Below are 14965 nucleotides of genomic sequence, written 5' to 3' on the forward strand. Positions count from 1 at the left end.
CCTCATTTGAGGAATTCTGACAGTCTTGTGACAAGTGAGCGCACATGAAGTGGCTCGTCCTCTCCAATGTCTAGGAAGGTCATTTACCTAAAATTAAACCTGTCTTTGTCCTTCAAATTCATCCCAGTGGGCCCTGTAAGTCTGGGTCATCTGCCTCCTCTGGAGGTTTGTCCAGATAAACAAAAGCCATCTTTACTTTCAGAAACAGCCTAAATAGTGCTCAAACCCAGGTTTGCCCACAAACTTAAGTCAATTTTCAGAGAATTTTACTTTACTTGGACTTCTGATTAGCTAAAGATAAATGTTCTTTCTGAAGATGAAAGCAAAAGTTTTTAACGTCATAAGTTTTCAAGATCAGAGGTTGAAAACATAGATATGGTTAACCCATTCCCCAATCCCAATTTTTTTTTTTTTACGTTTCACACTATTATCTCCAGAGATTCATACATAACTTCATTATGCTGGGAAGTCCCCCTGGATCTGCTCAAGCTAGACATGGAATAAAAAAAAAAATGACGTCTAAAAGACACGGACTACACTTCTAAGCACTGATATAAATAACACCTGAGATTTTTACACCGAATGGATTTCAAAGGGATAGAAATGTGTCCTGGGGGAGACCCCATTCTGATGAATGAAGATAAGCTTATTCTAAAGCCAAATTGTTCTGTACTTTCTATTCACTTTCACTTTAACTTATATAGCTTTACTCAGTCCTTAAAAAGGTATTAATGAATATTTCCAGTTTCACAATCATGCTGCATAATACCCTCACTGTGTGAAGAATTAAGGTGGAAATGCTAAAGTAGAAGAGAAAACCAAAAGCATTCCCAATTCCTAACTTCAATGTCAAGCCCACTTCTGCTAAACATTAACAGTGAGATGTAAAGAAAGACATTTGTCAAGACAGAGATGCTCACTATATCCTAATCAGCCAGGACATTACAAATCTCTAATTCACACTTCATGGAGAAAGAAAATCAATCATGGCAAGTGGGATATTCTGTAAATGGGGTTTTTTTTTAATGTTCCAAATTACAGCAGCATGTGGCACTGACCTCTTCCCAGGTGTTCACATAAGTCTCATAATGGGAATCTGCACACTCCATCAAAAGGCAATCATTCCTAGAAGTCATCAGCATTTTAGAGCCAACAGGAAGGTTTTCCCTGAAGTTCAATTGGCAGTATTTCTCAGCTAGATCAGCCTCTTAAGCCCAGGGATCTTTTCAAAGGAGGAATCACATTGAAAGTAAACCCAGCTACTTCCCATTCCATTTTTTACCAGATTCTTTTATCACTTATGCTTCTCATTACTTAGAGACAGCAGCTGGACTAGTGTCAGAAAGTAAAGATGAAAAATAAGGCAATAAAAACAAATCGCCCATAATCTCACCTCCCAGATACAACCGTTGTTCACACTTTGGTGAATCTCCGAGACTTTTTCGTACATGTTGTATTAGCTAGGAGAGGATGAGATGGTTGGACAGCATCACCGATGCAATGGACATGAGTTTGAGTAGGCTCCGGGGGTTGTTGATGGACAGGGAAGCCTGGTGTGCTTCAGTCCATGGAGTTCCAAAGAGTTGGACGTGACTGAGCAACTGAACTAATGCTTCATATATCTGCTTCCCACACCCCTCACTTACTGTTACATGATGAACATTTTCTCTTAACAACCACATTACACATAAGGTTTAAAAACAAACCAGAAATTGAACTCTGAAGAAAAAGACACTCCTTATAGGGCACAAGTGGGATTAGAGAAAGCTGTGAAATGCTGACCTACCAGTAAAATGGTCAAACAAATTATCTGATATCTTTAAAGGCAATTCAAAAATAATAGCTGTTAATATTTTAAATGACTTTTTATATTACAGAAGTTTACATGCTTCAAAACAGATATGCTTACAGCAGGTTTCCGTTTTTAATCAAACTGAGATCCAACTAGTCCATCCTAAAGGAAATCAGTCCTGAATATTCACTGGAAGAACTGATGCTGAAGCTGAAAATCGAATACTTTGGCCACCTGATGCAAATAACTGACTCACTGGAAAAGACCCTGATGCTGGGAAAGATTGAAGGCAGGAGGAGAAGGGGACAACAGAGGATGGGATAGTTGGATAGCATCACTGACTAAATGGACATGAGTTTGAGTAAGTTCTGGGAGTTAGTGATGGACAGGGAAGCCTGGCCTGCTGCAGTCCGTGGGGTTGCAAAGAGTCAGACGTGACTGAGTGACTTAACTGAACTGAGGTATCATTCTTAAGTACCAGTATCTCTGGTACCAGTATATTCTCTCTTTCTTATATTAAATTCCATATAGAAAACTTAATTCTTACTATGGAGTTAAACAGCTCAGAAACATTTTAAAGAGCTCAGTTTTTTCTACTGCAGAAAAATAAACTCTGTAAATGTAGAAGTTAACCTGGACAGACCAGTAAATCATTTATATGTATACATGTGCTATGTGTGTATATTCATATACATATATATATAACTATATAGAAGTACTGCACATAGGATGTGTGTTTATAAATAAATATAACATCAAATCAACTGGGTAATGGATATTTGCAGCCAATCTCTGATGCCTAGTAAATGACTTCTATGGTAATGTGCCCCAGATTATCTCATCTACACTTGGAAAGACCAAGACCCAAAAGCAAAACTTATTCTTTTGTTGGGAAAAATAATAGTGAAGTATCCTAGAGGCAAATAAAATTCTTAAATTAACTGAAATCTTGAATTATCCTTTCTGCCCTTTGAAATTAATATAGTATTAATTATAAATGAAGAACAAGGGTATATAAAATGTGTAACAAAATAATCACAGAATTTATATACCATACATTCATCAGATATATGTTATATGCACACACATCTAGAGACATACATACAGTTTTTTCAAACCATAGTTACATTCTCTAATGAATATTTCTCAAAAGAATATATTTTACAGTTTGGGGTGACATGGCATATATTTATAAATAAGAATCAAAAACTTTTACAATAAAATTCATAAAAGACTTCATAGATTTCTGCATATTTCTGAAATGTTCAAATACAAACTTATGTTAACACTTAGGTACTTACGCTCCATGAAATAGGGCCCAGGCTCAATTCTCCATACAATTTGTCCTTTTTGTGTTCCAGTCACACCCCTGTTTTTAGAATCCCAGAAGTTGGCTGGAGAATTCTCATCTGGAAAAACCAAATGAATACTTTTAAGCTTATAATTTAACTTCTTTGTCTTTCCTTAGCTCAAACATGTAGTATGAGTTCTAAAATAAATGGAAAAAAGTAAAGAGGGAAATATTAATGAACACTATTGTTAATGACAGTTGGTTATTTAAGATGGCAGAGTAGAAGGACATGAGCTCATCTTCTCCTGTGAGAACTCCAAAATTACAACTCACTGGTGAACAATCGTCAATAGGAGAATGTTGGACCCCACCAAAAAAAAATATACCCTACATCCAAGGGCAAAGGAGAAGCCCAAGCAAAATGGTAGGAGGAATGAAACTGTGTTTAGAATCAAACCCCATACCCAACAGAAATGCTCAGAGAACTCAAACTAAAATCTTGTGCACACCAGGAGACTCCACAGAGACTGAGCCAGACCTGTCTTTGAGTGTTTGAGTGTCTCCTGTGGAGCTATGGGTCAGCAGTGCATCACAGGGTACTGGAATGCAAAAGTAGGAAATCAAGAGATACCTGGAGTAACAGGCAAATCTGGCCTTGAAGTACAGAATGAAGCAGGACAAAGGCTAACAGAGTTTTGCTAAGAGAACGCACTGGTCTTAACAAACACCCTCTTCCAACAACACAACAGAAGACTCTGCACATGGACATTACCAGATGGTCAATACCAAAATTCTTTGCAGGCAAAGATAGAGAAGCTCTATACAGTCAGAAAAAACAAGACTGGGAGCTGACTGTGGCTCAGATCATGAACTCCTTATTGACAAATTCAAACTTAAATTGAAGAAAGTAGGGAAAACCACTAGACCATTCAGGTATGACCTAAATCAAATCCCTTACAATTTGACAGTGGACGTGACAAACAGATTCAAGGGATTAGATCTGATAACACAGTGCCTGAAGAACTATGGACGGAGGTTCATGACATTGTACAGGAGACAGTGATCAAGACCATCCCCAAGGGAAAAAAAAAATGCAAAAAGGCAAAATGGCTGTCTGAGGAGGCCTTACAAAGAGCTGAGAAAAGAAAAGAAGCTAAGACAAAGGGGAAAAGGAAAGATATAGACATCTGAATGCGGAGTTCCAAAGAACAGCAAGGAGAGATAAGAAAGCCTTCCTCAGCGATCAATGCAAAGAAATAGAGGAAAGCAATAGAATGGGAAAGACTAGACATCTCTTCAAGAAAATTAGAGATACCAAGGGAACATTTCATGCAAAGATGGGCTCGATAAAGGACAGAAATGGTATGGACCTAACAAAAGCAGAAGATATTAACAAGAGATGGCAAGAATGCACAGAAGAACTATACAAAAAAGATCTTCAAGACCCAGATAATCACAATGGTGTGATCACTCACCTAGACATCCAGGAATGTGAAGTCAAGCGGGCCTTAGGAAGCATCACTATGAACAAAGCTAGTGGAGATGATGGAATTCCAGTTGAGCTATTTCAAATCCTGAAAGATGATGCTGTGAACATGTCACACTCAATCTGCCAGCAAATTTGGAAAACTCAGCAGTGGCCACAGGACTGGAAAGATCAGTTTTCATTCCAATCCCAAAGAAATGCAAGGCCAAAGAAGGTTCAAACTACCACACAACTGCACTCATCTCACATGCTAGCAAAGGAATGCTCAAATCCTCAAAGCCAGGCGTCAACAGTACGTGAACCTTGAATTTCCAGATATTCAAGCCGGATTTAGAAAAAGCAGAGGAACTAGAGATCAAATTGCCAACATCCGCTGGATCATAAAAAAGCAAGAGAGTTCCAGAAAAATATCTACCTCTGCTTTATTGACTATGGCAAAGCCTTTGATTGTGTGGATCACAACAAACTGTGGAAAATTCTTCAAGAGACGGGAATACCAGACCAACTGACCTGCCTCCTGAGAAATCTATACGCAGGTCAAGAAGCAACACTTAGAACTGGACGTGGAACAACAAACTGGTTCCAAATCAGGAAAGGAGTATCAAGGCTGTATACTGTCACCCTGCTTACTTAACTTATATGCAGAGTACATCATGTGAAATGCCGGGCTGGATAAAGCACAAGCTGGAATCAAGATTGCCAGGAGAAATATCAGTAACCTCAGATATACAGATGATACCACCCTTATGGAAGAAAGCAAAGAAGAACAAAAGAGCCTCTTGATGGAAGTGAAAGAGGAGAGTGAAAAAGCCGGCTTAAAACTCAACATGCAGAAAACGAAGATCATGGCATCCGGTCTCATCACTTCATGGGAAATAGATGGGGAAACAGTGGAAACAGTGTCAGACTTTATTTTTCTGGGCTTCAAAATCACTGAAGATGGTGATTGCAGCCATGAAATTAAAAGACACTTACTCCTTAGAAGGAAAGTTATGACCAACCTAGACAGTATATTAAAAAGCAGAGACATTACTTTGCCAACAAAGGTCCATCTAGTCAAAGCTATTGTTTTTCCGAGTCATGTATGGATATGAGAGTTGGACTATAAAGAAAGCTGAGCACCAAAGAATTGATGCTTTTGAACTGTGGTGTTGGAGAAGACTCTTGAGAGTCCCTTGGACTGCAAGGAGATCCAATCAGTCAATCCTAAAGGAAATCAGTCGTGAATATTCATTGGAAGGACTGATGGTGGAGCTGAAACTCCAATACTTTGGACAACTGATGCGAAGAACTGATTCATGGAAAAATCCCTAATGCTGGACAAGATTGAAAGCAGGAGGAAAAGCAGATGACAAAGGATGAGATGTTTCAATGGTATCACCAACTCGATGGACGTGAGTTTGAGTGAGCTCCAGGAGTTGGTGATGGCAGGGAAGCCTGGCGTGCTGCAGTCCATGGGGTCACAAAGAGTAGGACACAACTGAGTGACTGAACTGAACTGATTCATAATGACTTATTTAATGACTTGCATTTACAAGGGAGAACTAGGGAGAAGAGTGGGCAGGTGGAAAGTAAATGGCTGTCTGGGCTTAGCCAGGTTGGTCACTAAAGTGCCAAAAGACAAAACTGCAAAGAACAAAGAGTATGATTGTTCATCAACCAGCAATGAGATGACACACAAAAAGAGATTGGATGAGCTCCTGTCTATAAAATTTTATATTAAAAAGAAAAAGATGAAGAGCTAAGCTGATAGAATACAAGAGAATCAAGATGGGGTTAAGAGAGGGGATATTAAGCTAGGAAACTGAGTCAAGACACAGCACAGGTTTGCCATGGATAGTGTTTAGGAAATACCAAGCAAGTCAGCACGTTGGCTGAGATAATTGTTCACAATGGTCAGCAGTGGGTTACCTTGACACAACATAAGAAAAGGAAAGAGGAAGAAGGACAGAAAGGACAGATCCAAAGAATAGGCCTGAAAGCAGCATTGTCTCTAAGCTCTCTGACTTCATGGCACTAAGAAAATGGTCATATTTGTAGGATACACCGGGGTACATGAAAGAGACATTGACCACGTTAAGTTGATGGCAGGGGTACTCTGGCTGCCCCAGGCTCTGCCCCACCATGAAGGCAGAAGGGATTCATGTTCTTTAACTTGCTCACATCACACTAGTTTGAAGCTCGGTCCTAAGGTCCTGGAATAGGAAATGAAACTAAGAATGTGACAAAGAGACCATTCAGAGTTTTACAGGCACACAAGTGTGTGCGCAGAGACACTGGCTCTTAAAGTCAGATGCACCTCATTTTCATCCCCAAACCTCTTTCCTAGGAGGGAAGATTAGGCATACACTTTAACTGAGAGCTGAAATTAAGCAGACAGGGTGAAGTCAGTGATCCACTAAAACAGGAAAAGTAGAAAACAGGTTCAAAGTCCAATGCATAGTCCTGAGAATAAAAACCTCAATTCTTAAGAGCATAAAAGAAACAGACGGTGGTCCACGGGAGGGGTCAGATAATCCAGCTCTGAGGGATTTCTGTCTGTGGTTTCCCTTGGAGCCCACTGGTTTTATGACATTGAGAAGTCGAAGAGGTCTGGGAGGAGTGGTCCTTTCTGCTGTCTGTAATCAACACAGCATAAGTCAAAGATTCTTTACGGTGAAAGGCCAAGAAGCAGTGTCACCTCCTTTCAGAAAAACAACACAAGGCAATCCACTCCATTCCATCACAGAAATACAACCACACTGATATTTAGAAGGCACTCAAGTATCACCTAAAACTGATTTGAAAGATGGCATGTGGCTCCTCGGGGCAGATGCTGCTCACTGCCTCTCCCTTGAGCCTCTTCTTTGTCAACTGAACCCCAATTCTGTCCAAGGTAACAATGTACCCAGTTAAAATAGTTACCCTTAAATGCAGCTAAGGGTGGCATGTGGCCAGTGCATGTGGGTTGAATTCTACTGGGTGGGACTTCTGGGGAGCTATTATTATTAAGATTGATAAGAGGACACTCAATAATCTTTTTGCTCTCCCCTCCCACCTCCTCTCTCCTTAGATGAGAGCCACAAGCTAAGGATGACAGAGGAAGAAGCTAGAAACATCCATGATGATCCTTTGAACCCTGAATGGCCCTCAGACTTCTTGCTACTGAGGCAAAAATAAATTCCTAGTTATTTAAGCCCCTGTGGTTGGGTTTCTGTCATTTGTGGCCGAACAAAATTCCTAACAGACACAATTACCATCCTAAAAGTCATTCAGTGATTTAGACCCATGAGGCCTGACTTGAACCAGAATCACTGAGACTGTATCACTTCTCCAGTTTAGACAACAAAGGTAGCTTCTTCTCTAAAACATACTTTAATGGGCAAAGTTGCTTGCATAGGAACAGAGACTCTCATGTTTTCACAAACAGATGTATTGTACTAGCTGTTGGTCACATGGAAGGCTTCAGGAAGCTGGACCCTGAGGGGAGCAGAACACAGGCACAGGGAGTAGAAGGTGTCCGTCCAACTGTTCAAAATGCCAGACAGCCATGCACATGAGAAGTTTTCTGAAAATACTGTTGTGTCAGTTTCCTCTTGAGGCCTCAGGAAAGACAGGCAACAACAAATCTCATTTTAGGATCACAATGATAAAATGCAACTTCCACAAAATTATACGTCTTAAAGTGTGACCTCACCGTAAGAGAGTTGTCACTTCTACTATTACTAAACTTTTTCTCCCAAGCCATCAGTTAAGCCAAACCAAGTATACACTTCTGACATATTAACCCTAGGGAGATGGAGCACTGAAGAGCAGAAACAGAGGGGAGGGTGGGGGTAATGAGATGAGAATTATCATAAGAGGACTTATCTCCACACAGAAGTGATTCCTGGGGCTTGACACAACCCTTTACATGTTCCCTGGAGGAGAATCATGTCAGAGAACCAGTGCCAGCATCTCCTGTTCCAAAAAGAGCCACTAGTAACTTTTTCTTTGCCTATTATATTCACTTCGAGGTAGAAATACTGCACTGCATGAATATCCTCCCTTGGTCTCAGAAGTCAGAAATAAGGGAGAACAAGTTATGGGTGCTTCCTCCTCAGACCCTTAACCAAGAAAGAGACCTAGAGTAAGGTGTTCAAATCACCTACCAGCTCATGGGTTAGCATAAACCATATATCTCTGACTTTAGCTCCTATCGTTGGTTTATAGGCAATATGGACGACTCGATTTGGTTAAATTTATGATATTTAAAGAAATAAAGCCTAGTCTCTGGAAGCAAAATGTTGAAAAGGTACCATGATCATTCAGACTCATAAGGAACTCAAACGTCCCATATATGATGGGAAATGAATCAGAATTAGGATGAAAAGGCCCAGAGCAGATGCTTGATGGGTCTGCTCTTTTCTTTTAAGCCCCAAATGTCATAGTGACAAACAATCCTGTAAACCTTCATGGGGAAGGTCTTATTCCCACCATGCATAGTGTCTGTCACGTAGAAGTTACCCAAGTTGGTTAATATTCTGGCTATTCTACATGGAAAATTTTCTCTGATGAGATTATATTTCTGATAATTCATCATCCCTGACAGACAGTAGCACTCTTGACATTGAGTGACAGTTACTCTTAACTGAAGATATAAAATTCCTAGAAATAAGCCAGTGTAGGGTCACAGAGTAGGGTCACAGTATTTTACAGTAGGGTTCACAACCTCCACAGCTCCAGCTCCCACTGCCATGAGACAGCAGAACTCTGGCCAGCCTGGCGGCACCATTCTAAAACCTAAATAGATGACTCATCCTTTGTCTTTGTTTCAAGAACACTGATTTTAATTTGTCCTTCAGACTAAAACTTTTTAAAAGTTTTAAAAGTCGGTTTTAAAGTCGGTAAACACCTTCAATTAGGTTGCAATCCGTTCTCACCTAGCCAAAGAACACCTTCTTAGTGACTGTGGTTCTCTGCTCAGATCTGCTTTTCATGGATATTTGAGGACAGAATATTTTTTCCCAGATTGTGTAACTTGTTTTTCTTTACCCTCATTTAACATCTATTTTAGGCAATTTAATCTTTCTTAAACGCCTCTACTCCAAAGAAGAAAAATAATTGAATATAAAATACTATACCAAAGAAAGGGTTCTAAATTCCCTAGATGTTATCATATAGATATAATATATGCATCTATTTCTTCCATTAATTCACCAAAGATTCTGAGAGATCAAATAAATGCCATTGCTCTTTAAACTCAATTATCAATTGTTCTGTTTATACCTGGCCACTTCCCTTCCCCATTTCTGTTAAGAACTGTGTACATCTGTCCTCATATCCTCTAATTTTTACCCTATGACTTAGAGCAAGGTACCGTGCATTCTACAACATCCAGAACATACGATATGAGCCCCCATCTCCCTGGTTTCTCCATCTCCCTACTGTCATCTTTTCTGTACCCATATCTTATTTCTTGCCCAGAGTTCTAGGCAATAATGGTGGTGCCCTTGACTCAAACACTTCTATCAGCACCTCCTCTCACCTTGACCATTAGATTCTTCCTCCCAACTTAGAAACACCTCAGCCTCCATGCAGTATATTTTCCTGCTTTTGCTCCTTGCCCCTTTTCTCATTCACATTCTTATTTTCCTTCCTACCAAGATTAAAGTGTCTGTTACAGTTACAAATGAAGTTTATATTCTCAGAGTGTATATTCTAGATATTTAGGTAACTTTCTAGCTGGAATATAATCATAAAAACATTGGAGATGTTTAATGCATGTACTTAAATATTCTTCTCTAAATGGTTTGGCAGAGTTTATATAAAGCTTGCCTACTCATGTTTCTTACATATTCTTTGTTCTCTTATAAATCTAGTTGGCAGTACATTTTCTCTAAATATATAGGCATAGCGCACACCCCAAAAGCCCTAAAATCCTTCTAATAAAATTTTCATACCTATTTGTGAATATTTTGGGATCATAATCAAGAAAATTCTTAAAAATCTTTACTCTTGCCTTATTTTAGCAATCCATGATATTTCCCAACTGATTTCATTTACTGTTTTTTTAAAATTACAGTTAGCCCTTCAACAAAGGCAGAGGAACCAGAGATCAAATTGCCAACATCCAATGGATCATCAAAAAAGTAACAGAGTTCCAGAAAAACATCAATTTCTGCTTTATTGACTATGCCAAAGCCTTTGAATGTGTGGATCGCAATAAACTGTGGGAAATTCTGAAAGAGTGGGGAAACCAGACCACCTGACCTGCCTCTTGAGAAACCTGTATGCAGGTCAGGAAGCAAGAGTAAGAACTGGGCATGGAACAACAGACTGGTTCCAAACAGGAAAAGGAGTATGTCAAGGCTGTATATTGTCACCCTGCTTATTTACCTTATATGCAGAGTACATCATGAGAAATGCTGGGCTAGAAGAAGCACAAGCTGGAATCAAGATTGCTGGGAGAAATATCAATAACCTCAGATACGCAGATGATACCACCCTTATGGCAGAAAGTGAAGAAGAACTAAAGAGCCTCTTGATGAAGGTGAAAGAGGACAGTGAAAAAGTTGGCTTAAAGCTCAACATTCAGAAAACGAAGATCATGTTATCTGGTCCCATCACTTCATGGGAAATAGATGGGGAAACAGTGGAAACAGTGGCAGACTTTATTTTTCTGGGCTCCAAAATCACTGCAGATGGTGATTGCAGCCATGAAATTAAAAGATGCTTACTCCTTGGAAGGAAAGTTATAACCAACCTAGACAGCATATTGAAAAGCAGAGACATTACTTTGTCAACAAAGGTCCGTCTAGTCAAGGCTATGGTTTTTCCTGTGGTCATGTATGGATGTGAGAGTTGGACTATAAAGAAAGCTGAGCGCTGAAGAATTGAAGCTTTTGAACTGTGGTGTTGGAGAAGATCTTGAGAGTCCCTTGGACTGCAAGGAGATCCAACCAGTCTATCCTAAAGGAGATCAGTCCTGAATATTCATTGGAAGGACTTATGCTGAAGCTGAAACTCCAATACTTTGGCTACCTCATGTGAAGAGCTGACATATTTGAAAAGCCCCTGATGCTGGGAAAGATTGAGGGCAGGAGGAGAAGGGGATGACAGAGGATGAGATGGTTGGATGGCATCACCGACTCAATGGACATGGGTTTGGGTGAACTCCGGGAGTTGGTGATGGACAGGGAGGCCTGGCGTGCTGCGGTTCATGGGGTCACAAAGAGTCAGACACGACTGAGCGACTGAACTGGAACTTCAACAAAAGCAGGGGTTAGGCAAACTGCCCCTCTCTGCAGTCAAAAATCAACCTATAGTCAGCTCTCTGCATATTCAATGGGTTCCTCCTTATCCACAGGTAGTTTCACATCCACAATTTCAACCAACCATGGATCGTGTGGAACTACAGTATATACTGAAAAAAATTGAGTATTAGTAGACCTGAGTAATTCAAACCCATGTTGTTCAAAGATCAGCTGTACTCTTTAGGGCTACCCCAGTTAATTTTGTTTTTAATACTAGAACTACTTATGTTAAGTCTGCTTCTCCAAGGGAAAAACAAAGTATTTGGACCCAGGAATAAAGGAGCAGGCATATAAGATTACACTACACAAAACTCTCTTTCACTAATTATAGAGTACAGTAGCTCAGAGAACTTTCTCAGATTTGGTTAATTAGATGACAAACTGTCTCTTTCCCTTAATGAAAACCACATGGTTTTACCTTGTCTTAAACAAAATCTCTATATAAGCTGATTTACCAACATCTCCTATACATTTGCTTCCCAAGTGTCTCAGTAGTAAAGAACCCACCTGCCTATGCAGGAGCCACAGGAGACGTGGGTTCAACCCTGGGTTGGGAAGATCCCCAGAGGAGGAAATGGTAAACCATTCCAGTATTCTTGCCTGGAAAATGCCATGGACAGAGGAATCTGGCAGGCTACAGTCGACGGGGTTGCCAGAGTCGGACATGACTGAGCATGCCTGCACCTTCCTCTTTAGCTAACTGATCCTCCAGGGCAAGGCTTGCCTAACTCCATGGCTCACAATGAATACTGTGGGATTCTCCAAAACACAGATTTCTAGTTAGTAGGTTTGAGTCAGGATGCAGGAATCTGAATTTTAGCAAACACCTCATTCAGTTGATTCTGATACAATACTACAAAAATACCTCACGTGGAAAAAACTTGTTCCATGGTAATCTCCAGGGAAACTGAGCAGTCACATCTGCCATGCACATCTCATTAATCACTTCCCTCTCATTTGTCAGTTTGTTCCATCCTCCTTTCTTTCCTTCCTTCCCTTGAATGGTTTTTATTGACTGACTACTATGAAAGCCAATACCCCATCTCCTGCCATAAGGAGATGGCAGCGTAGTAGGAAAAGACTGGCATTTAAGGTACAACGCAATACTAAAACTGCTAGGATAGAGGCGTGCATACTTTGTAAAGTATTAAAGGAGAACCAAAGAGGAATGATCAGCATTCCCTGTGACTGTGTATAATGAATACGGTGCTGGTCTATCAAGTTTGAAACGTCTTTGGGAGATGAATATGGAGCTATACTTTCGGAGATCTACACATTTAAGCTAGTCATTAAGGTATTTCAATCTGTTTCTCCTTTCTTCCTTGGAAAGGAAGGTTAATTATATTTATTAACTTACTATATGATTGTAAAGATTAATTTTAAAAAATAAATTCTTTTAAAATGCCACTGAGACCTAAAATAACATAAGCATAAAGTCTTTCATGCACCAAACTCTTCCTTCCCCATAATATTTCACACAGAGAGATAGTGTGAAAGTAATCTTTTAAAGATTAATTTTTTCTATATGATTTTTGGATTCCAGAAAATGTCCTATGAATAGGTTTTGAAGATAATAAAAATATATATAGGTGAGATGACCAGACATATCAAACATATACAAATATAATTTGGATTTGAAAATGTTTCTATGTCTATATTAATATTTCTAAAACCTCCATACAGTACTGGAGATAAAACAGGAACAAAAAAAAGTATTCAAAGTCCTCACATTTCTATCAGCCAATCTAGGGGAATTGAAAAAAGATGAGAAATTTTGTGAGAAAGATGCCATATGACAGACTGTGCCAGAGATGAAAAATGATGCTTACAAATTTTCTTCTGCTCCAAAGCAATTGCTCCCTATATTTTCTCATAAAATGTCATAAACATCTAAATTAATGTAAAATTACTTTGGGATACAAATTGAATATCCCTACATCCTAGATAAGATCATAAAGGAGCCTCAATTTATTCTAGCTACACTCAGAAATTAGATGCCTTGTCTAGGATTTGGGATTTAGAAAGCAATCCTAAACTATTAATACAATTTGAAACAAAATGATCATTCTAGACCTGGGCAAAAACACACCTTCACAGGGGCTGTGTGACTGTTAAAACTCTGCAAATTTACCTGCAAGTGCTAGGCAAGTTATGTGAGAGGAAAACTCTGATAATGACTGAGATTTGAACTAAGCTGCAGGGAAGGGGTGACTCTACCACTGATTGTACCAAAGAGAGCACCAGTCTTATTAAGCGCTATGAGAATTCCCTAACAAACTGCCTCATGAATGGGCACACTTTACATTTGTTTTTAACCCGATGTCCCTAGATTCCCAATTCTGTACACTAACACCCTCTCTGAGTGGGGAAAAAAGAAAAAAGAGTGTGTATATCAGACATATTTAGAGACTGCAATGATGATACCATGTTATCAAATGAGAATGTCCCCACTGGTGACTGTGGCTTTGGAACTACCTGAATGGCATTTTTCTCAGAGAGACCAGAAAGTTTTGCTGATTATAATGTGCTGGAAATGAGAGAAAAAGACAGTAGCACATTACAGGACAGAAAAAGCAACAGGGGCTGAGAAGATACGTTTACAGGAGGAAAAGGTCTGCCCTTGGGGATGTTTGCACTGAAGTCTGTGTCTCACTGCCTGCAAGGGAACAAGGGAGCATTTGGCATGGGGATGGGGGAGTGGAGTGGGGTGCATATACTGATTCAATGCCATACACACCCACAGTATGAGAGAAGTGTGTTATTGTTGTCTCCACAGGAGGCCTCACCAGGAGTGGTAGAGCTCAATCCAAATTACGTGTTTCAGTAGATCCATGCTGGGTGACATAATTTATAACCAAGTCCTAAACCATACCCCTGAGGTCTCCTCAACATTCAGACCTCCATACATGCTGGGCAGAGGCTGGAGGCCCTGCTAAGCAACTTCCTTTATAAAATACCTGATCCTAAACTAGTCAGTTAAACCCTCATTTTGACAAGGAAGGAGTGAGGGAACCACCAACAGATCAGTGAGAAGAAATACTTGGACTCATTTCAGTAAATACCTCCCAAGAGTTTCAGTCAGAGAGGGTTTATAGAAGAATTCATTTTAAACACAGGCATCC

General features: G+C 39.7%; 1 protein-coding gene across 4 annotated transcripts in view; it reads right to left on the reverse strand.

Annotated features, from left to right (window-relative positions):
* The window catches only part of HECW2 (HECT, C2 and WW domain containing E3 ubiquitin protein ligase 2), a 448549-nt gene that overhangs the window by 168596 nt on the left and 264988 nt on the right, over positions 1 to 14965 (reverse strand). For all 4 annotated transcript variants that reach the window (XM_027563360.1, XM_027563352.1, XM_027563383.1 and 1 more), the window contains one exon: positions 3094 to 3201. In XM_027563360.1, the coding sequence (XP_027419161.1) occupies positions 3094 to 3201 (108 nt within the window). The remainder of the gene's footprint in view (positions 1 to 3093; positions 3202 to 14965) is intronic.

This window comes from Bos indicus x Bos taurus, chromosome 2 (genome assembly GCF_003369695.1).
Source record: "Bos indicus x Bos taurus breed Angus x Brahman F1 hybrid chromosome 2, Bos_hybrid_MaternalHap_v2.0, whole genome shotgun sequence".
In the NCBI taxonomy this organism is placed as follows: Eukaryota; Metazoa; Chordata; class Mammalia; order Artiodactyla; family Bovidae; genus Bos; species Bos indicus x Bos taurus.